Raw genomic sequence first — 22,530 nt, forward strand, 5'->3', positions numbered from 1 at the left:
TCAGGAGTCAGAAAAAATGAAGTCTGCATATTTTCAGCTGTTTGAACCTTGTTCTTCTACAAACATCCCAAACTTCCGCTTTTGTATGCAAATTACAAAAGGGTTTCTGAGATGAGGAAATAACCAAGGTATGTTGCTTTCTGAATAATATGGTGTATGTATGATATGTCTATATAGCTGACAATTATTTATGAATGATCAACAGTTGAAAATCGGATCATTCACACAGGAGCTCTTGATGTTGCCAAGTAGCACCTGGAAATTTTGAAAGATGATTTAATTCACCTGTTGAACAGAATCAAAGTGTTTTTCAGTGGACCGCTACCGACGGTTCTACATGGAGATGAGAGATACAGCAGCTGCTTATGATTAATGAATACCTTAAAACCAGGTTCTGCCAGTTCAGCAAACTCTGTTGACAATCTTGTCTTCAACCAGACGGACTCTGACTTGTAATGCTTCTTTGAACAGGTTAGGAAAGATCTGTAACATGTTTCCGATGAGATTGTAGTCTGTTCAGTTTGAGCTGTTTTAGGGCCTCTTGTCACTTTAAATTCAAATAAGCTGGGGTTGGTGACACCCACAAATTCAGTGTTTACACTTGCACATAAAATGGCTGGAAAAAGATATGCAGTCATACAACCTTACATCTTTGAAAAGCAGAAGTAGAGCCTCTTGCACAACCAACAAGAAAGTAGCAAGTGGTTTCTGGATGGTTAGTCATCAACAAAACACTTTCCAGCAGCCATTGTGCAACACATGCAGCACAATGGCTGCATGTGTTGCAGCCATTGGTAAAACCAGGAACTCAACTGGGGTTGCTAGGTAACAGGCTGATTTTGCCAGGGTTGCTAGGTGACGAGCAGTGCTTGCTGCTTTGTGATGTTACACTTCAGGCTATATTGAAACAGCTCGTTTTCTGGACACCAAAAAAACATAAAGTTATTGCCAAAAAGCGTCTGGCGTTTTTTATAAACTCTTGGCTCGTTTTTAGAAGCAGCAGAAACCCAAATGGGAGTACAATAAAACATGCTTAAAGAGAATCATGCATTCCCAAATAAATCTGATCAAAATGTTTTCCATCAAACATTTCTTCACTTTGAATCAGAGACAAAGAGCTTCTGAAATAAAAAACGGGATGGAATGAAGCAGCAGGAAACAATCAGTCTGCACATTAAATCCATTGTTCTACAACCAAACATAACAAATGTCGAGAAATGATACAATCCCACCAAGTCAACCATAAAAACCTATAAGAAGAAATGATAAATCACTGAAGCTGTTTTGATTTCCAACAAACAAACCATGTAGTTTGATAAACACGTTTAAATTGAAGAGTTTTATGTTTAACTGTGGGAATAACTTTAAACTTACTAGGAAAATATTTTTTATGGTTTTATAATAAAGACTTTAGAGAATATTATGAATTGGTTTTTCATGTTCTGACCCCTCTCCTTGTGCTGCCACCTTATTGTGGTGGAGGGGTTTGAGTGCCCCAATGATCCTAGGAGCTATGCTGTCTGGGGCTTCATGCCCCTGGTAGGGTCACCAAGGCAGACAGGTCCTAGGTGAGGGACCAGACAAAGCGCAGCCCGAAGACCCCAATGACGGACAAAAACATTGGACTTGGTGTTCCCTCGCCCGGACGCGGGTCACCGGGGCCCCACTCTGGAGCCAGGCCTGGAGGGGGGGCACGATGGCGAGCGCCTGGTGGCCGGGCTTTTACCCATGGAGCCCGGCCGGGCTCAGCCCGAAGAGGAAACATGGGTCCCCCCTCCCATGGGCCCACCACCCGTGGGAGGGGCCAAAGGGATCGGGTGCATTGTGTGATGGGTGGCGGCAGAGGGAGGGGGCCCTGGCGGTCCAATCCTCGGTTGCAGAAGCTCTTGGGACGTGGAATGTCACCTCTCTGGTGGGGAAGGAGCCGGAGCTAGTGTACGAGGTCGAGAGGTTCCGGCTAGAAATAGTCGGTCTCACCTCGATGCATGGCTCTGGTTCTGGAACCAGTCTCCTTGAGAGGGGCTGGACATACTTCCACTCTGGAGCTGCCCAGGGAGAGAGACGTCGGGCAGGAGTGGGCATACTTGTTGCTCCCCATCTCGGCGCCTGTACGTTGGGGTTTACCCCGGTGAACGAGAGGGTAGCCTCCCTCCGCCTACGGGTGGGGGGATGGGTCCTGACTGTAGTTTGTGCTTACGGGCCGAACGACAGTTCAGATTACCCACCCTTTTTGGAGTCCTTAGAGGGGGTACTGGAGAGTGCCCCTCCTGGGGACTCCCTTGTTCTGCTGGGGGACTTCAACGCTCACGTGGGCAACGACAGTGAGACCTGGAGGGGCGTGGTTGGGAGGACCGGCCCCCCCGATCTGAACTCGAGCGGTGTTCTGTTGCTGGACTTCTGTGCTCGTCATGGATTGTCCATAACGAACACCATGTTCAAGCATAAGGGTGTCCATATGTGCACTTGGCACCAGGACACCCTAGGCCGCAGTTCGATGATCGACTTTGTCGTCGTTTCATCGGATCTGCGGCCGTATGTCTTGGACACTCGGGTGAAGAGAGGTGCGGAGCCGTCCACTGACCACTACCTGGTGGTGAGTTGGCTCCGGTGGTGGGGGAGGAAGCCGGTCAGACCTGGCAGGCCCAAACGTGTTGTGAGGGTCTGCTGGGAACGTCTGGCGGAATCCCCTGTGAGACGGAGCTTTAACTCCCATCTCTGGCAAAACTTCGAACACGTCCCGGGGGAGGTGGGGGACATGGAGTCTGAGTGGACCGTGTTCCGTGCCTCCATTGTCGAGGGGGCCGGTCGGAGCTGTGGCCGCAAGGTTGTCGGTGCCTGTCGCGGCGGCAACCCTCGTACCCGTTGGTGGACACCTTCGGTGAGGGATGCCGTCAGGCTGAAGAAGGAGTCCTATCGAGCCTTTTTGGCCTGTGGGACTCCGGAAGCAGCTGATGGGTACCGGCGGGCGAAGCGGCATGCGGCTCGGGCGGTTGCTGAGGCAAAAACTCAGGCGTGGGAGGAGTTTGGAGAGGCCATGGAGAAAGACTTCCGCACGGCTTCGAGGCGATTCTGGTCCGCCATCCGGCGTCTCAGGGGGGGGAAGCGGTGCAGCACAAACACTGTTTATAGTGGGGAGGGTGTGCTGCTGACCTCGACTCGGGACGTTGTGGGTCGGTGGGCAGAGTACTTCGAAGACCTCCTCAATCCCACCAAGAGAGGGAAGAGGGAAGTCTGGGCCTCCCTTCTGAAGCTGCTACCCCCGCGACCCGACCTCGGATAAGCGGAAGAAAATGGATGGATGGATGGATGGATGGATGGATGGATGGATGGATGGATGGATGTTCTGACCAACGTTTTTTTATCTGTGTCTGATTGGGACGATCCAGATCATGTGTGTCAAACTCAAGACCCGTGGGCCAAATCTGGCCCGCCGAAGCTTCTTATGTGGTCCTCTAGATTCTAGACTAAACACTAAGTCTGCTTAAATATGATCAATATTTAATATGATATCAATCGAGTCAATGCAGTTTTTATCTGTTTACTGCCAAATTATAGCAATCAGTCCCTCCAGTTTCCAGTTTCTTGAGAATTATCATGGAAATTGAAGTAAAATCCCAACATTTTACATAATTGGGAATTCACTGCAGATGTTTCTCAAAAATAGTGAAAAACTTTATTACTTGTAACAACTGCCTCGGCCTATATATGATGTCAGATTGTAGTCCATGATCTAAACGGCGAGTAATAAAAAGTCTTGCAAATATTTCCAAATTAATAAACATTTTGATTTTTATTGTAAAAAACATTAACAGTATCATAAAATCCTGGAGGGACTGAACAGATGTTAAATAATGTTATTTAATTTTAAGAATTCATTGATATTTCAACAGTTTGTGAACAGGTTTTATCAATACATTCTGGCTCAATAAGAGCATCATAATCTGGATTTGGCCCAAAACAAAAATGAGTTTCACACCCGGATCCAGACCAACCTGGTTGTCGCAGCCTTCGGTTCCAAAAAAGCAAAAATAAAGTCCAATAAAGGCTGTGGGTGGTAACGGGTGGTTTGGGATTTGTACGCACTTTTACTGATTCATTTATTGTTAAAGTTGAAATAAAAGGTATGGAAACTTAGTTGAAATAAAAAATGCTCTCGATTTAATGTTCAAGTGTTCAAATGTTCAAGTGGTCAAAAAATCATTCTCCAAAAACCTCCAGTCCACACCAGACATTCACCAAACAATCCACCAAACAATCCACACCGCACCCAGCACCCGGTGTGTTCTTAATCGCTCTAATTGGTGGTCTGACAATTAACAATGTAATCTAAATGATTCCAAATATAAAAATGAATTACAAATTTTGAATCTAAATTAACTTAAATATATTCCCACTACACAAAGAACAAAACAAAATTGGTAAAAATTATAAACTACAAAACTTTTACATAAATGGCCTCGACACTGGTTGTGTCACACCTGCCAACAAACACAAGAAAGAGGCAGAGCAAACGGCATCACTTCCTGCTACTCGCTATAAAAAACAGGAAGTGAAAGAATTTTCAAAATAAAACTGAAGATGGTTGGGCTTCAGATTTCATTACCTTCAAAGGCTGAGAAGAATTATTACTTAACTTTTAAGTATTTATAACATTAATGAGACACACACACACACACACACACACACACACATAAAAATTCCCTTCTCACCCACCGCGGGTGGTTCTTATCCTCTGAGCTCGGGTCCTCTACCAGAGGCCTGTGAGCTTGAGGGTTCTGCGCAGTATCTTGGCTGTGCCAAGGACTGCACATTTCTGGACTGAGATGTCTGATGTTGTTCCTGGGATCTGTTGTAGCCATTGGTCCAGTTTGGGGGTGACTGCCCCGAGGGCCCCGATGACCACAGGCACCACTGTGGTCTTCACCTTTCAGGCCCTCTCCTACCCTATGGAGGTATAGAATTGTTTATATATATATATATATATATATAAATATATATATATATATATATATATATATATAAACAATTATATATAAAACCTCGTAGTGAGGTACTGCTTTGCCTGCATATCTGTTTTTCAAGTTTTCATTGTTAAAACCTTCATAGTGAATAAATAATACATTTGTTAATTAATTAAAAGACATAATTACTGCTACTAGTGGTAGAAGTTGTGTACAGTAGTACAATACCAACGACAAAAAAGCAAATAAATAAAGAAAGGTTCCTTCATTTACACAAAATCTAAATCTTGAGTCGTTTTAAACTTCTGTTTAAATCCCAAAGCCTCAGTGCTTTTATTTCTGAAAGCTTTGCAGGTGGAAGTGATGTCATGAGGTGTTTTGAAGTTTCCCGGTGAGCCAGCTGTGTTTACGTGCGTCCTTCCACCGTGGACCGAGCTGACGTCTCCCGGGATGACAGCGTGGATTAGAGATACACACCCACAGTGGTGGTGTATAAAACACGGGCTATCCACGGACACGGAGACACGCAGACACGCAGACACGGAGACTCGGAGACACGCAGACACGCAGACACGGAGACTCGGAGACACGGAGACTCGGAGACACGGAGACTGGAGACACGGAGACTCGGAGACACGGAGACTCGGAGCCTCAACCTGGGACAGTTCCGACCTGGACCTTCATCATGGGAGTCATCATCTCGCAGATCTTCTCCAGGTTCATCTCCAAGTTTCCGGTCCGGATTCTAATGGGTGAGTTACTGCAGCAGCATTTAAATTAAATCAGACATTCTATCAGTGGGCAAAATGTCCTGTGCTAATCAATAATTGCTATTTATTTCTAATTATTTGTATCTCTAACAATCCCTACGCGCTGCTGGAGGGCGCGACATTACAGCAGGAAAGGTTTTCCTAGTCAGTATTATTTTGTATTTGTATTATTATTATTAGCTACATTGTACCAGGATTATTACAGTTGTTGATTTTAACAGAAGTAGCAAACTAAAAAAAAATAAAAAAATCAGATTTTGAAATAGAGGGATGTTTAAGTGTACAATATTATTTTAACTATTTGAATGTAACATCAGTTGATTAAAAACTAAATTTACAGTAAACAAGTCAACAGGTTTGATATCTTATATTTCTAACAATAATTAATGATTAACAATAATTTATGTAACAACTATCATAATAACAACATTGTTTTTTTCATGTGTAAAAGCATATAGTTTGTATTATTGAGTCTTATTTTAAATATATATGCATATATTTTATCATGCTATCTTGGTGCTCTTGGGGCCCCCTGGTGGTGTGGATGTCCTAAGCAGCTGCTTAGTCTGCAATGCCTTGGGCCGGCCCTGATCTCAGGTGGATCTGGAAGGAAAAGATATTCATGGAAGCATCTCAGAGCTACTGTTGAGCACGGTGGAAGACCTGTGATGCTGTGGGGTTTGTCTGGTCTGCCTGGGAATCTGTGTCATTAATAATGGGACATCTACAGGCTGCTGCGGATAAAAATGATGTCAATTAATTCACTTTGTGACTGGTCTGCTGACTCCTTTAAAGGTTCTTCGGGTTATTTTCCGTGCCGCCCTGGATCAGAACCAGTACAGGTTCTGACAGCTGTTCTGTGTGTGTGTCTGCAGTGGGCCTGGATGCTGCAGGTAAAACCACGCTGCTGTACAAACTGAAGCTGGCTGAGGTGGTCACCACCATCCCGACCATCGGTGAGTGGTTCTGACCTCTGACCTCTTCCTGTCTGACCTCAGAGCTACAGAACCGCAGCGTTTTAAAGCCGCACACTTTCTTTTTCCTGTCCAGGTTTCAACGTGGAGACGGTGGAGTACAAAAACATCAGTTTCACCGTTTGGGACGTTGGTGGTCAGAGCGTCATCAGACCGCTGTGGAGACATTACTACACCAACACACAGGTAGAACTGCTGCACAAGTCATTAGCCTGCAGTACTTTGATGCACACGTGGGAAAAGTTTTCATCTCCTTTATCTTTTCTGTCTGTTTTTGCTTTTCTACTTTTTACGTGATGTGTTGCTTTTTGAGACGCTGTAGCCTACTTCCTGCTGCCAAACAGGTTCTACTGATTCCCCAGATTAGGTAGCACAGTACAGTATAGTATATTAGTACAGTATAGTATAGTACATTAGTACAGTATAGTACATTAGTACAATATAGTATATTAGTACAGTATAGTACAGTACATTAGTACATTAGTACAGTACATTAGTACATTAGTACAGTATAGTACATTAGTACAATAGTACAGTACATTAGTACATTAGTACAGTATAGTACATTAGTACATTAGTACAGTATAGTATAGTACATTAGTACAGTATAGTACATTAGTACAATATAGTATATTAGTACAGTATAGTACAGTACATTAGTACATTAGTACAGTACATTAGTACAGTATAGTACATTAGTACAATAGTACAGTACATTAGTACATTAGTACAGTATAGTACATTAGTGCAGTATAGTACATTAGTACATTAGTACATTAGTACAGTACATTAGTACGTTAGTACAGTATAGTACATTAGTACAAGATAGTACATTAGTACAGTACATTAGTACAGTATAGTACATTAGTACAGTACATTAGTACAGTACATTAGTACAGTATAGTACATTAGTACAGTATAGTACATTAGTACATTAGTACAGTATAGTACATTAGTACAGTACATTAGTACAGTATAGTACATTAGTACAGTATAGTACATTAGTACATTAGTACAGTATAGTACATTAGTACAAGATAGTACATTAGTACAGTACATTAGTACAGTATAGTACATTAGTACAAGATAGTACATTAGTACAGTACATTAGTTCATTAGTACAGTATAGTACATTAGTACAAGATAGTACATTAGTACAGTACATTAGTACAGTACATTAGTACATTAGTACAGTATAGTACATTAGTACAGTACATTAGTACAGTATAGTACATTAGTACAAGATAGTACATTAGTACAGTACATTAGTTCATTAGTACAGTATAGTACATTAGTACAAGATAGTACATTAGTACAGTACATTAGTACATTAGTACAGTATAGTACATTAGTACAGTACAGTATAGTACATTAGTACAGTACATTAGTACAGTATAGTACATTAGTACAGTACATTAGTACAGTACATTAGTACATTAGTACAGTACATTAGTACATTAGTACAATATAGTACATTAGTACAGTACAGTATAGTACATTAGTACAGTATAGTACATTAGTACAGTACATTAGTACAGTATAGTACATTAGTACAGTACATTAGTACATTAGTACATTAGTACAGTATAGTACATTAGTACAGTATAGTACATTAGTACAGTACATTAGTACATTAGTACATTAGTACAGTACATTAGTACAGTATAGTACATTAGTACAGTACATTAGTACATTAGTACATTAGTACAGTATAGTACATTAGTACAAGATAGTACATTAGTACAGTACATTAGTACAGTACATTAGTTCATTAGTACAGTATAGTACATTAGTACAGTACATTAGTACAGTACATTAGTACATTAGTACAGTATAGTACATTAGTACAGTACATTAGTACATTAGTACATTAGTACAGTATAGTACATTAGTACAAGATAGTACATTAGTACAGTACATTAGTACAGTACATTAGTACATTAGTACAATATAGTACATTAGTACAGTACAGTATAGTACATTAGTACAGTACATTAGTACAGTATAGTACATTAGTACAGTATAGTACATTAGTACAGTACATTAGTACATTAGTACAGTATAGTACATTAGTACAGTACAGTATAGTACATTAGTACAGTACATTAGTACATTAGTACAGTATAGTACATTAGTACAGTACAGTACATTAGTACAGTACATTAGTACAGTACAGTACATTAGTACAGTATAGTATAGTACATTAGTACAGTACAGTATAGTACATTAGTACATTAGTACAGTACATTAGTACATTAGTACAGTATAGTACATTAGTACAGTACATTAGTACATTAGTACAGTATAGTACATTAGTACAGTACAGTATAGTACATTAGTACAGTACATTAGTACAGTACATTAGTACAGTATAGTACATTAGTACAGTACATTAGTACATTAGTACAGTATAGTACATTAGTACAGTACAGTATAGTACATTAGTATAGTACATTAGTACAGTACAGTACATTAGTACAGTACATTAGTACATTAGTACAGTATAGTACATTAGTACAGTACAGTATAGTACATTAGTATAGTACATTAGTACAGTACAGTACATTAGTACAGTACATTAGTACAGTACATTAGTACAGTACAGTACATTAGTACAGTATAGTATAGTACATTAGTACAGTACAGTATAGTACATTAGTACATTAGTACAGTACATTAGTACATTAGTACAGTATAGTACATTAGTGGTGTTAGGGCCAATATTATGTGTTCAGCTTCTGACCCTTCAGTTGCTGTCAAATGCTCCACTGCTTTGTCTCAGTTTGAACCTGTTACTTTGTCTTTAATACATGAGACTGTAGGTCATCTTAAGGCCTCAGGTTCTGCAGCTGACATTTTACCCCCACGACTTTTTAAAGAGGTTCTTCCTGTTTTAGGGATTTCTATTACGGCTATTATAAATAGTAGCCTGATCACTGGTGTGGTTCCAAAACCTTTTAAACAGGCATTAGTTCAACCGCTGATCAAAAAACCTGGCTTAGACCCTTTTCTGTTATCTAATTTTAGGCCTATTTCAAAGCTTCCATTTATGTCTAAAATTTTAGAGAAAGTTGTTTATAATCAATTAAAGGCCTATCTCGATGTAAATAATATTCTTGAGGATTTTCAGTCTGGTTTTAAAACTTTACACAGCACCGAATCTGCATTGTTGAGGGTGTTTAATGATATCCTTTTGGCTACTGATGCTGGAGATCCAGTGATTTTAGTTCTTTTAGATTTGACTGCAGCCTTTGACACGGTGGACCATGATGTTTTACTTTCCCGTTTAGAGCATTATGTAGGTCTCAAAGGCTCAGTCTTAGTGTGGCTTAGGTCGTATTTGACGGATAGGTCTTTCTGTGTTGACATAGATGATTTTAGATCATCGTCTGCTCCTTTATTGGGTGGAGTACCGCAGGGCTCGATACTTGGACCTCTTTTGTTTTCTTTATATTTGCTTCCCCTTGGGTCAATATTTAGGAAACATAATATTGCTTTTCATTGCTATGCGGATGATACACAAATTTATGTGCCCCTCAATCGTAAGGGAGTCAATACAGTACCAATTTTAATGGAGTGCCTTGATGACATAAAAACTTGGATGGCTCTGAATTTTTTGAATTTTAATGAAAGAAAGACGGAAGTTATTATTTTTGACCCTGGTACTACCTGCAAGTCCACTCCTGTGGATTTGGGTCCGCTATCACATTACGTAAAGCCATTTGTTACAAATTTGGGCTTTGTAATGGACGCAAATTTTAAGTTGGATAAACAAATCAGTGCCGTTGTGAAAACGAGCTTTTTCCATTTGAGGCGGCTTGCTAAGATTAGGAATATGGTATCAGTGGATTATTTTGAAATATTAATCCATGCTTTTATTACAACACGACTGGATTACTGTAACTCCTTATATGTGGGTGTCAGCCAGTCTTCTTTGTCCCGTCTTCAGCTGGTCCAGAATGCGGCTGCTCGGCTCTTAACTGGATCGCGGAAGAGAGAACATGTTACCCCGATTTTATATTCTCTGCATTGGCTGCCGGTACATTTCAGAGTGCATTTTAAGATTCTTTTATTTGTATTTAAATCTTTAAATGGCCTTGCTCCCTCCTATCTCTCTGAGCTGCTACATATACACTGTCCTCCTCGAGCTCTTAGATCAGCGAGCCAAATGAACCTGGAGGTGCCGAGGACTTCCAGGAGGCAGAGAGGAGACAGGGCGTTTGCTGTTGCAGCTCCCAAACTTTGGAATTCTTTACCTATGTTGGTAAAACAGGCCCCCTCTTTAGCAATTTTTAAATCTGCTCTTAAGACTTACCTTTTTCGGTTGGCCTTTGATTCAGTTTGAGATGCTGCTTTTCTGTATTTATCTGGGTATGTTTATGTATTATATAGAGTGTTTTACGTCACTGCATTGTTGGTTTTGATGTGTTTTAATTTTGATTTTTATTTGTTTAATCTTGTGATTGTACAGCACTTTGGTCAGTGGTACTGTTTTAAAGTGCTATATAAATAAACTTGCCTTGCCTAGTACAGTACATTAGTACATTAGTACAGTATAGTACATTAGTACAGTACATTAGTACATAAGTACAGTACATTAGTACATTAGTACAGTATAGTATAGTACATTAGTACAGTACAGTATAGTACATTAGTACATTAATACAGTATAGTATAGTACATTAGTACAGTATAGTATAGTACATTAATACAGTACATTAGTACAGTATAGTATAGTACATTAGTACAGTACATTAGTACAGTATAGTATAGTATAGTACATTAGTACAGTATAGTACATTAGTACAGTATAGTATAGTACAGTATAGTATAGTATAGTACATTAGTACAGTATAGTATAGTACATTAGTACAGTATAGTATAGTACATTAATACAGTACATTAGTACAGTATAGTATAGTACATTAATACAGTACATTAGTACAGTATAGTATAGTACATTAGTACAGTATAGTACATTAGTACAGTATAGTATAGTGCAGTATAGTATAGTATAGTACATTAGTACAGTATAGTATAGTACATTAGTACAGTATAGTACATTAGTACAGTATAGTATAGTACATTAGTACAGTATAGTATAGTACATTAGTACAGTATAGTACATTAGTACAGTATAGTATAGTACAGTATAGTATAGTATAGTACATTAGTACAGTATAGTATAGTACATTAGTACAGTATAGTATAGTACATTAGTACAGTATAGTACATTAGTACAGTATAGTATAGTACAGTATAGTATAGTATAGTACATTAGTACAGTATAGTATAGTACATTAGTACAGTATAGTATAGTACATTAATACAGTACATTAGTACAGTACATTAGTACAGTATAGTATAGTACATTAGTACAGTATAGTATAGTACATTAGTATAGTACATTAGTATAGTATAGTATAGTACATTAGTACATTAGTACAGTATAGTATAGTACATTAGTACAGTATAGTATAGTACATTAATACAGTACATTAGTACAGTATAGTATAGTATAGTACATTAGTATAGTATAGTATAGTACATTAGTACAGTACATTAGTACAGTATAGTATAGTACATTAGTACAGTATAGTATAGTACATTAGTACAGTATAGTATAGTACATTAATACAGTACATTAGTACAGTATAGTATAGTACATTAGTACAGTATAGTATAGTACATTAGTACAGTATAGTATAGTACATTAATACAGTACATTAGTACAGTATAGTATAGTACATAGTACATTAGTACAGTATAGTATAGTACATTAGTACAGTACATTAGTACAGTATAGTATAGTACATTAGTACAGTACATTCGTACAGTATAGTATAGTACATTAGTACAGTATAGTACATAAATACAGTACATTAGTACAGGTATAGTATAGTACATTAGTACAGTATAGTATAGTACATTAGTACAGTATAGTATAGTACAGTTAATACAGTACATTAGTACAGTATAGTATAGTATAGTACATTAGTACAGTAAGGTATAGTACATTAGTACCAGTAGTACAGTACATTAGTACAGTATAGTATAGTACATTAGTACAGTATAGTATAGTACATTAATACAGTACATTAGTACAGTATAGTATAGTACATTAATACAGTACATTAGTACAGTATAGTATAGTATAGTACATTAGTACAGTATAGTATAGTACATTAGTACAGTATAGTATAGTACATTAATACAGTACATTAGTACAGTATAGTATAGTATAGTACATTAGTACAGTATAGTATAGTACATTAGTACATTAGTACAGTACATTAGTACAGTATAGTATAGTACATTAGTACAGTATAGTATAGTACATTAATACAGTACATTAGTACAGTATAGTATAGTATAGTACATTAGTACAGTATAGTATAGTACATTAATACAGTACATTAGTACAGTATAGTATAGTACATTAGTACAGTATAGTATAGTACATTAGTACAGTATAGTATAGTACATTAGTACATTAATACAGTACATTAGTACATTAATACAGTACATTAGTACAGTATAGTATAGTATAGTACATTAGTACAGTATAGTATAGTACATTAATACAGTACATTAGTACAGTATAGTATAGTATAGTACATTAGTACAGTATAGTATAGTACATTAGTACATTAGTACAGTACATTAGTACAGTATAGTATAGTACATTAATACAGTACATTAGTACAGTATAGTATAGTATAGTACATTAGTACAGTATAGTATAGTACATTAATACAGTACATTAGTACAGTATAGTATAGTACATTAGTACAGTATAGTATAGTACATTAGTACAGTATAGTATAGTACATTAGTACATTAATACAGTACATTAGTACATTAATACAGTACATTAGTACAGTATAGTATAGTACATTAGTACAGTATAGTATAGTACATTAGTACATTAATACAGTACATTAGTATAGTATAGTATAGTACATTAGTACAGTATAGTATAGTACATTAGTACATTAATACAGTACATTAGTACAGTATAGTATAGTACATTAGTACAGTACATTAGTACAGTGTAGTATAGTACATTAGTACAGTATAGTATAGTATAGTACATTAGTACAGTATAGTATAGTACATTAGTACAGTACATTAGTACAGTATAGTATAGTATAGTACATTAGTACAGTATAGTATAGTATAGTACATTAGTACAGTATAGTATAGTACATTAGTACAGTACATTAGTACAGTATAGTATAGTACATTAGTACAGTATAGTATAGTACATTAATACAGTACATTAGTATAGTATAGTATAGTACATTAGTACAGTATAGTATGGTATAGTACATTAGTACAGTATAGTATAGTATAGTACATTAGTACAGTATAGTATAGTACATTAGTACATTAGTACAGTACATTAGTACAGTATAGTATAGTACATTAGTACAGTATAGTATAGTACATTAATACAGTACATTAGTACAGTATAGTATAGTACATTAATACAGTACATTAGTACAGTATAGTATAGTATAGTACATTAGTACAGTATAGTATAGTACATTAGTACAGTATAGTATAGTACATTAATACAGTACATTAGTATAGTATAGTATAGTACATTAGTACAGTATAGTATAGTACATTAGTACATTAATACAGTACATTAGTACAGTATAGTATAGTACATTAGTACAGTACATTAGTACAGTGTAGTATAGTACATTAGTACAGTATAGTATAGTATAGTACATTAGTACAGTATAGTATAGTACATTAGTACAGTACATTAGTACAGTATAGTATAGTATAGTACATTAGTACAGTATAGTATAGTACATTAGTACAGTATAGTATAGTACATTAGTACAGTACATTAGTACAGTATAGTATAGTACATTAGTACAGTATAGTATAGTACATTAATACAGTACATTAGTACAGTATAGTATAGTACATTAGTACATTAGTACAGTATAGTATAGTACATTAGTACAGTACATTAGTACAGTATAGTATAGTACATTAGTACAGTATAGTACATTAATACAGTACATTAGTACAGTATAGTATAGTACATTAATACAGTACATTAGTACAGTATAGTATAGTATAGTACATTAGTACAGTATAGTATAGTACATTAGTACATTAGTACAGTACATTAGTACAGTATAGTATAGTACATTAGTACAGTATAGTATAGTACATTAATACAGTACATTAGTACAGTATAGTATAGTACATTAATACAGTACATTAGTACAGTATAGTATAGTATAGTACATTAGTACAGTATAGTATAGTACATTAGTACAGTATAGTATAGTACATTAGTACATTAATACAGTACATTAGTATAGTATAGTATAGTACCTTAGTACAGTATAGTATAGTACATTAGTACATTAATACAGTACATTAGTACAGTATAGTATAGTACATTAGTACAGTACATTAGTACAGTGTAGTATAGTACATTAGTACAGTATAGTATAGTATAGTACATTAGTACAGTATAGTATAGTACATTAGTACATTAGTACAGTACATTAGTACAGTATAGTATAGTACATTAGTACAGTATAGTATAGTACATTAATACAGTACATTAGTACAGTATAGTATAGTACATTAGTACATTAGTACAGTACATTAGTACAGTATAGTATAGTACATTAGTACAGTATAGTATAGTACATTAATACAGTACATTAGTACAGTATAGTATAGTACATTAGTACAGTATAGTATAGTACATTAGTACATTAATACAGTACATTAGTATAGTATAGTACATTAGTACAGTATAGTATAGTACATTAGTACATTAATACAGTACATTAGTACAGTATAGTATAGTACATTAGTACATTAGTACAGTACATTAGTACAGTGTAGTATAGTACATTAGTACAGTATAGTGTAGTATAGTACATTAGTACAGTATAGTATAGTACATTAGTACATTAGTACAGTACATTAGTACAGTATAGTATAGTACATTAGTACAGTATAGTATAGTACATTAGTACAGTATAGTATAGTACATTAGTACAGTGTAGTATAGTACATTAGTACAGTATAGTATAGTATAGTACATTAGTACAGTATAGTATAGTACATTAATACAGTACATTAGTACAGTATAGTATAGTACATTAGTACAGTATAGTATAGTACATTAGTACAGTACATTAGTACAGTATAGTATAGTACATTAGTACAGTATAGTATAGTATAGTACATTAGTACAGTATAGTATAGTACATTAGTACAGTACATTAGTACAGTATAGTATAGTACATTAGTACAGTATAGTATAGTACATTAATACAGTACATTAGTACAGTATAGTATAGTACATTAATACAGTACATTAGTACAGTATAGTACAGTACATTAGTACAGTATAGTACAGTACATTAGTACAGTATAGTATAGTACATTAGTACAGTACATTAGTACAGTATAGTACAGTACATTAGTACAGTATAGTATAGTACATTAGTACAGTATAGTACAGTACATTAGTACAGTATAGTATAGTACATTAGTACAGTATAGTACAGTACATTAGTACAGTACATTAGTACAGTATAGTACAGTACATTAGTACAGTATAGTACAGTACATTAGTACAGTATAGTATAGTACAGTATAGTATAGTACATTAGTACAGTATAGTACAGTACATTAGTACAGTATAGTATAGTACATTAGTACAGTATAGTACAGTACATTAGTACAGTATAGTACAGTACATTAGTACAGTACATTAGTACAGTATAGTACAGTACATTAGTACAGTATAGTACAGTACATTAGTACAGTACATTAGTACAGTATAGTACAGTACATTAGTACAGTATAGTATAGTACATTAGTACAGTACATTAGTACAGTATAGTACAGTACATTAGTACAGTATAGTACAGTACATTAGTACAGTATAGTATAGTACATTAGTACAGTACATTAGTACAGTATAGTATAGTACATTAGTACAGTATAGTACAGTACATTAGTACAGTATAGTATAGTACATTAGTACAGTACAGTTGATTGGGGTAAAATGTGGCTAGAATTGCTCTGAGGGTTATACAAGCACCAAACAAATTTAGGGGTAAAACAAAATTAGAATTGTCTTAGCAACAGTTGCTAGGAAGCCATTTTATTACACTGATTAACTGTTTACATTCATTTTGTCTGAAATTCTTCAAAATTGTTCAATGTGCAATTAATTACCACATTAGTGACTACCAAACTAGTTATATTAAACTAGTTTATTGGTTTAATTAAACTACTTTTATATTAAACTAGTTTACTAGTTAAATGGAAATTAAATTGAAATTGTTTAATGTATTTTTAGTTTGTTACAGAAGTAACAAAGTAAAAAACTAGTTACTAATGTAACTAGTTTGAAATACTTCAAACTAGTTACATTAGTAACTACTTTAATGTACCTAATGAAACTAGCGGCTAATGTAACCAGTTTATTAGTTACATTAAACTAATGTAAACTAGTTAGCAATAAGTAACCAGAAAACTCTAAACTGTTAAACTTACTGGAGTGATAGCAATCGCTAAAAAATGACTAAAATCAACTGATACCGATGTTAATGCTGATATATAGTGCATCCCTAGGAAATGTTCATTTATCACAATTAATTTAGCTGATTTTTCTAATAAAATTAATGTTGTGACCATTCTTGCTAAATTTTCCGTTTGTTTGTCTTCAGGGTTTGATTTTTGTGATTGACAGCAGCGATTCTGAGAGGATTAAAGAGGCTGCAGACGAGCTGCACAGGCAGGTGAGCCTGTTTAACAAAAATGCTATTAAAAATGTGTCAGATTTTAGCGGTTGTAAGATTTCTCTTTTGTCTTTAGAAAGATAAGTCACTTCTCCTGCTAGTGCAAGTTAGCAATTTTTTGGGGTTGTATTTACCCAGAATGCTCTGTGCTACAGTCCACTTCCTGCTAGTGGCGCAGTCTCCGGTCCACTGGCGTTCACATTTGCATTTGAACCCCACCAAAGTTCACTGCAACCAAACCCAGACCGAGATTTGTAGGTGGACCAGAGTTCCCTTTTTTTGTTTCGATTGCACATTCACGTCTCCCCAAGCGGAACGGACTTTGACTAGGCAAGCAGACTGGAGTTGGTTAGAAAAGCAAACTAAACAGGGCTGGTGGGAATCCAGCCTAAATATCTGTTTTAAAAAAATAGCTGAAGAATTTTTTTTCTCAATGTCAAAGCAGAAACACGTTTGTATTGAAATTCTGTTCCTGCAGTGAAACATGGTGGTGGCAGCATCATGCAGCAGGAACGCATAATCTACTATTGCTATAGAATACTAAAGAAAGGAAAAACCTTGTGCAAAGTAATGTTAGTGTGAAATAATTTCCAAAGATTAAGCCAGATTACAGTAATCTGAGACTCTAATCCCTGCTCTGTGTTTGTCTTCAGCTGGAGGAGGATGAGCTGAGGGACGTTCCAGTTCTGGTTTTTGCTAACAAACAGGACTTACCCAGAGCCATGTCTGTCGATGACATCACAGAGGCTCTCAGCCTATCAGGAGTCCGGCAGCCGGTAGGTACTTCCTGTGGTGATCAGAAAGAATTTAGACAGGCGGTCTCATGTGGACGGTTAGGTAGCTATTACAGGTAGAGAACGACCTTTGACCTTTGACCTGGTGTGTGTCCCCGCAGTGGTTCGTCCAGTCGTCCTGTGCCGTCAGCGGCGCCGGTCTGGTGGAGGGACTGGACTGGCTCTCTGACCAGATCCTGAAGAAGTAGCTGCTGCTGAGACGCTCTGATTTCTGACGTTCCTGCTGAGTCCTGAAGGCACCAGGCGGCCGCTGGCGCCGTTTACCTGGAGAAACCTGAAGGATCAGCTGAGAAAACGTCCAAACCTGTAAAACTGTCGCACTTTTTCTCTGAAAAGAGACAACCAGAAACTATTTGAGTTTTTTTATTTGGGTTTGGAATAGTTGAGATATTTACATGTTGCTGTAAGATTTCATATTATTCCTTGAAGGTTTTTTGATTCTTCCTACAACGTTTGCATTACCAGTCACCAGCTGTTTATTTTGGGTGATTTTACAACAGGTTTTGTGGTAAATTGACCTAAAAAGGAGAAAAATATGCCTCAATGTGCTTTAATTTTCTGCAGGTATTACACTAATATTTTATGAAACTGTATTTATTGTGAAAACCAAATGTTGATATAATAAAAGCCAGAAGAAGCTAAATCATATTGTCTTATTTTGACAGACTCTTAGTTGCACAAGTATGATTGTAAAAAATAAATAAGAAGTCATTATTTTTTACCAAATTTAAGTTTTTATTCTTTCATGTGTTTTATGGTTTGTTAAGTTGATACTTCCAACTAAATTAGACAATCAGAAATGTATTTATTATTTGGGTTTGGAATAGTTGAGATATTTACGTGACTCATTTTTTTCTAAGAATTTTTCTGATGATTTTCTTGCTTCTCTGCACAACTTTGTGCTCTAACAGATGATATTTTTGGGTGTTTTTACAACAAATTTGATGGAGGTTCACAAAAAACTAGAAAAATAAACATGCTTCATTTCTCAGCAGATATTACTGCTGATTACAGAAGATATTACTCTTATGAAACTTTGCATTTATTGTGAAATCTGAATGTCAATCATTTGCTGATAGATTTTATATTGTCCTTGATGGTTTCTTGCTTCAAACATTCAACATTTTGCACTTCCAATCAGATGTTTTCTTTTATTTTTACAAATTTGATGGTAAATTCATAAAAAAGAAGAAAAACAAACCAATGTGCTTTATTTTTCAGCATATACTATACTAATTTCTTTTGATACTCTATTTATTGTGACATCTGTAAATTATTTACAAAGAGATTTAAAATTTTTACGTTTTCTTGCTTCTCTACGCAACTTTGTACACTAACAGATTTTATTGGTTGTTTTTAGAATTCAAATGCATTTAAAAAATTAGAAAAATAAACAGATTTGCTTTATTTTTCTACATGTATCACAGTGTGCTATGAAACTGTATGATAGAATCTGAATGCCAATTATTTGCTGAGATTTTTTATTCTCTGATGGTTTTCTTGTTTCTAAAGGTTTTTCACAACCAGATGTTTTTTTAATATAAATTATATGGTAATTTCATAAAAAAAGAGAAAAATAAACATATGCTTTAATTTTTTTGCAGATATTACACTAAAATCTTAATTTGTAATTATTGTGAAATCTGAATGTCAGAACAATTTGATATAATGAAAGATGGAAGTAACTGAGTCATTTTGAATTTTTTTAACAGACTAACAGCAAAGCTGGGATGTAACTAAATAAATAGCAACCAGCTTTTAATGTCCACAAACGTTTGGTCCATTTTTCTTTACATCGGCTGAGGAAGGTGAACCTTCAATTGAGAGGAAAATTTAATCTTTAGAAACTTTACATGCAATTTAAATAGATAAATAAATGCAACATATTTATTCCATTTTGTGTTGGTCTGTCATGAAATCTCAATAAAATTCAGTGAGAAGTTTTTGTTTGAAATGTGACAAAAACTTAAAAAGGTGAAAAATTTGACCTTGGCATCATCTTAAAAACAAACAAACAAATTTGACCAAAAACAATGTTAAAAAAAGAAAACGCTGACTCAGACAGGTGAAAGTTAGTGTTTTATTTAAATCACCAAAACCTTTTCATTAATCATCATCATCATCATCATCATCATCATGGGACACGGATCTGCCCTGAACTTATTTACAGCTTAATTATCAACTGTTGTGTTTTTCTGCGTCTCCTTCACTTTAATGCACAATTAGAAAATATCTCACCCCTTAAAAATCAAAGAAAAACTGGAAAAAGTCAAACAAACACAATTAAATCTCCATCTTAACCTGTAAATATGGCTGGATTTCCAAAGCCTGTGACGGCTGCGATCCAACCACTGTGTGTAATTTGGAAAAATGAAGCTTAATATTTAGATTTTCAACACAAATCCGTCCCAGCTCACATGAAAAAATGGAAGTAAACCAACACCAGATCAATAATAATAACAATCAGAATCTGACTTTATGACACATTATGCTGAACAGTTTGGTGACGATTAAAATTTTCATCCAAATGTGACCAAAAGTAAGAAAAGGATGAGAAATTTCTGGTGTGACAAGAAAGGTAGTTTTTTAAATGTAACATTAACATCTGAAATGTAAGGGAGTCTGAATCGACATGTTTTCACTTCATAACAGATTCAAATGTTGGGAAGATGAAACAAAAATAAACAGATGAAGCCGTTTACTCCCACTGGAAGCACCTGGTTGTTCGTTTCCAGAGGCAATGATAAAAATCATGCAGCCTCAAAAATCCCCAAAGTTTTTTCCAAATATTTGAAGCATTTCTGTAACTGCTGACTTCATCATTTTCTGATTTTGCTGTTGAAGAAAATATCTATCAGCAGATTCTCCAGTTGCAGAATTTCTTATTTCTACAAGTTCGCAGTAAAATTTTCAACAAAAAAAGGAAATGATCAAAAACTGATTTTAAAACGGCAGCAGGTTATTGACTTCAAAACAAAACATCAGTAACTGAGTGTAAGTGTGGCTGTTTTTGTTTTTTTTTCTAAAATTACATTTAATCCGAAGTTTTGTGTACTCTAATCAGCAGCTGATCTGTTCACTACAGAAACATCAAATCTTACCAAGTATATTTGGTCTAGTTTCTAGTGTAGATATCTTAGTACACTTGAAATAAGATTACACCAACTCGCTGAAAAGTAAGTAACTCTTCAGCAAGATATACAAACTTGTTTTAAGTCCATAATTCCTTAATATTGATTAAAAAGTTTTAGTTCCACTGACAGATTAATTCACTGACAACATGAGAAAAATGTCTTGTTTTAAGTGAAATAATCTGCCAACAGAATTTAAATATTTGCACTAGGAGCTGGATCACAGATACTTGGTAAGATTTTGTGTTTTTGAAGTGTTTACATTTGGGAGTAAGGTTAGGGATTTAATATTTAATCAGATCATCTTCTTTTTGTGTTCTGCATCTTGATATTTAGGGTTTAAGAAAACCTTGGCACCTTTAATGTTTTTGTTTTTACAAGGAGAGGTTTGAAGGAAGCAGTGTAAAGCTTGGACGTTACTCATAAACATAATGCAGTCAGGCAACAACTTATCCTTTCTGTTAATGCCTGACAGACAAAACTCAGGGTTTAATAAACATGGCAGTGTTTAAGAGCTGAAGGTGAATTTTCATTTAATCAAGAAACACCTTAGTTTCAATAATCCTACCCAGAGTCACAGACAAACCTGAGCAAACCTGGTAGAGATCTGTAAAAACAGAAACTCAGTTTTTGTTGCTGCAGCAAAATCTCACAGGAGAAGAAATGTTGTAGATCGCTGGAGTCCCAACTTTCTGTCCTTGGGATGAAAACGCTCAGATTTAAACTACTAGCAGACCATAAAATTCATTCATTTAAAAAAATGCAAAAATGGGTTTATTGTAAGTTTTTGTTAAAGTTTTATTTGTAAAATATATATGCATATATATATTTATTTGGAATATTATGTTTAATAATTTTGGTCTGATTCGTCATGTTCAGCATGTTATCAGGAGGGGTGTGAATGTTTCCAAGGTCTTTGTAACTGATGTCACCCTGTCTGGTCATTTCGCTGTTATCTATTTCATCGTTAACTCACTTAGCCAAACAGCTATCATCCCAAAACGCTCTTTCACAAACAGCACAGCTGAAACGTTTCATCAAATCTACCCTTAAAAAACAGGTAAATGTACAGTACAAGTGTGAGGAAATTTTCTGTTA

General features: G+C 35.4%; 1 protein-coding gene across 1 annotated transcript; it reads left to right on the forward strand.

Annotated features, from left to right (window-relative positions):
* Positions 1–5,319: 5,319 nt before the first annotated feature.
* On the forward strand, positions 5,320–19,765 carry LOC114135467 (ADP-ribosylation factor 1-like). The gene is made up of 6 exons (XM_028002776.1): positions 5,320–5,713; positions 6,607–6,687; positions 6,782–6,891; positions 17,436–17,507; positions 18,161–18,283; positions 18,403–19,765. Exons 1-6 carry the CDS (start codon positions 5,647–5,649, stop codon positions 18,487–18,489), a joined length of 540 nt encoding a protein of 179 aa, XP_027858577.1. The 5' UTR covers positions 5,320–5,646; the 3' UTR covers positions 18,490–19,765.
* The last annotated feature ends 2,765 nt before the right edge of the window (positions 19,766–22,530 follow it).

Source organism: Xiphophorus couchianus, chromosome 20 (assembly GCF_001444195.1).
Source record: "Xiphophorus couchianus chromosome 20, X_couchianus-1.0, whole genome shotgun sequence".
In the NCBI taxonomy this organism is placed as follows: domain Eukaryota; kingdom Metazoa; phylum Chordata; class Actinopteri; order Cyprinodontiformes; family Poeciliidae; genus Xiphophorus; species Xiphophorus couchianus.

What these genes read in the sequence shown, in the direction of transcription:
- LOC114135467 (XM_028002776.1), top strand. Translation starts at nt 5,647, where the DNA reads ATGGGAGTCATCATCTCGCAGATCTTCTCCAGGTTCATCTCCAAGTTT. An exon ending in CAGACGAGCTGCACAGGCAG is followed by an intron (nt 17,508 to 18,160) that starts GTGAGCCTGTTT and finishes GTTTGTCTTCAG; the next exon opens with CTGGAGGAGGATGAGCTGAG. An exon ending in TATCAGGAGTCCGGCAGCCG is followed by an intron (nt 18,284 to 18,402) that starts GTAGGTACTTCC and finishes GTGTCCCCGCAG; the next exon opens with TGGTTCGTCCAGTCGTCCTG.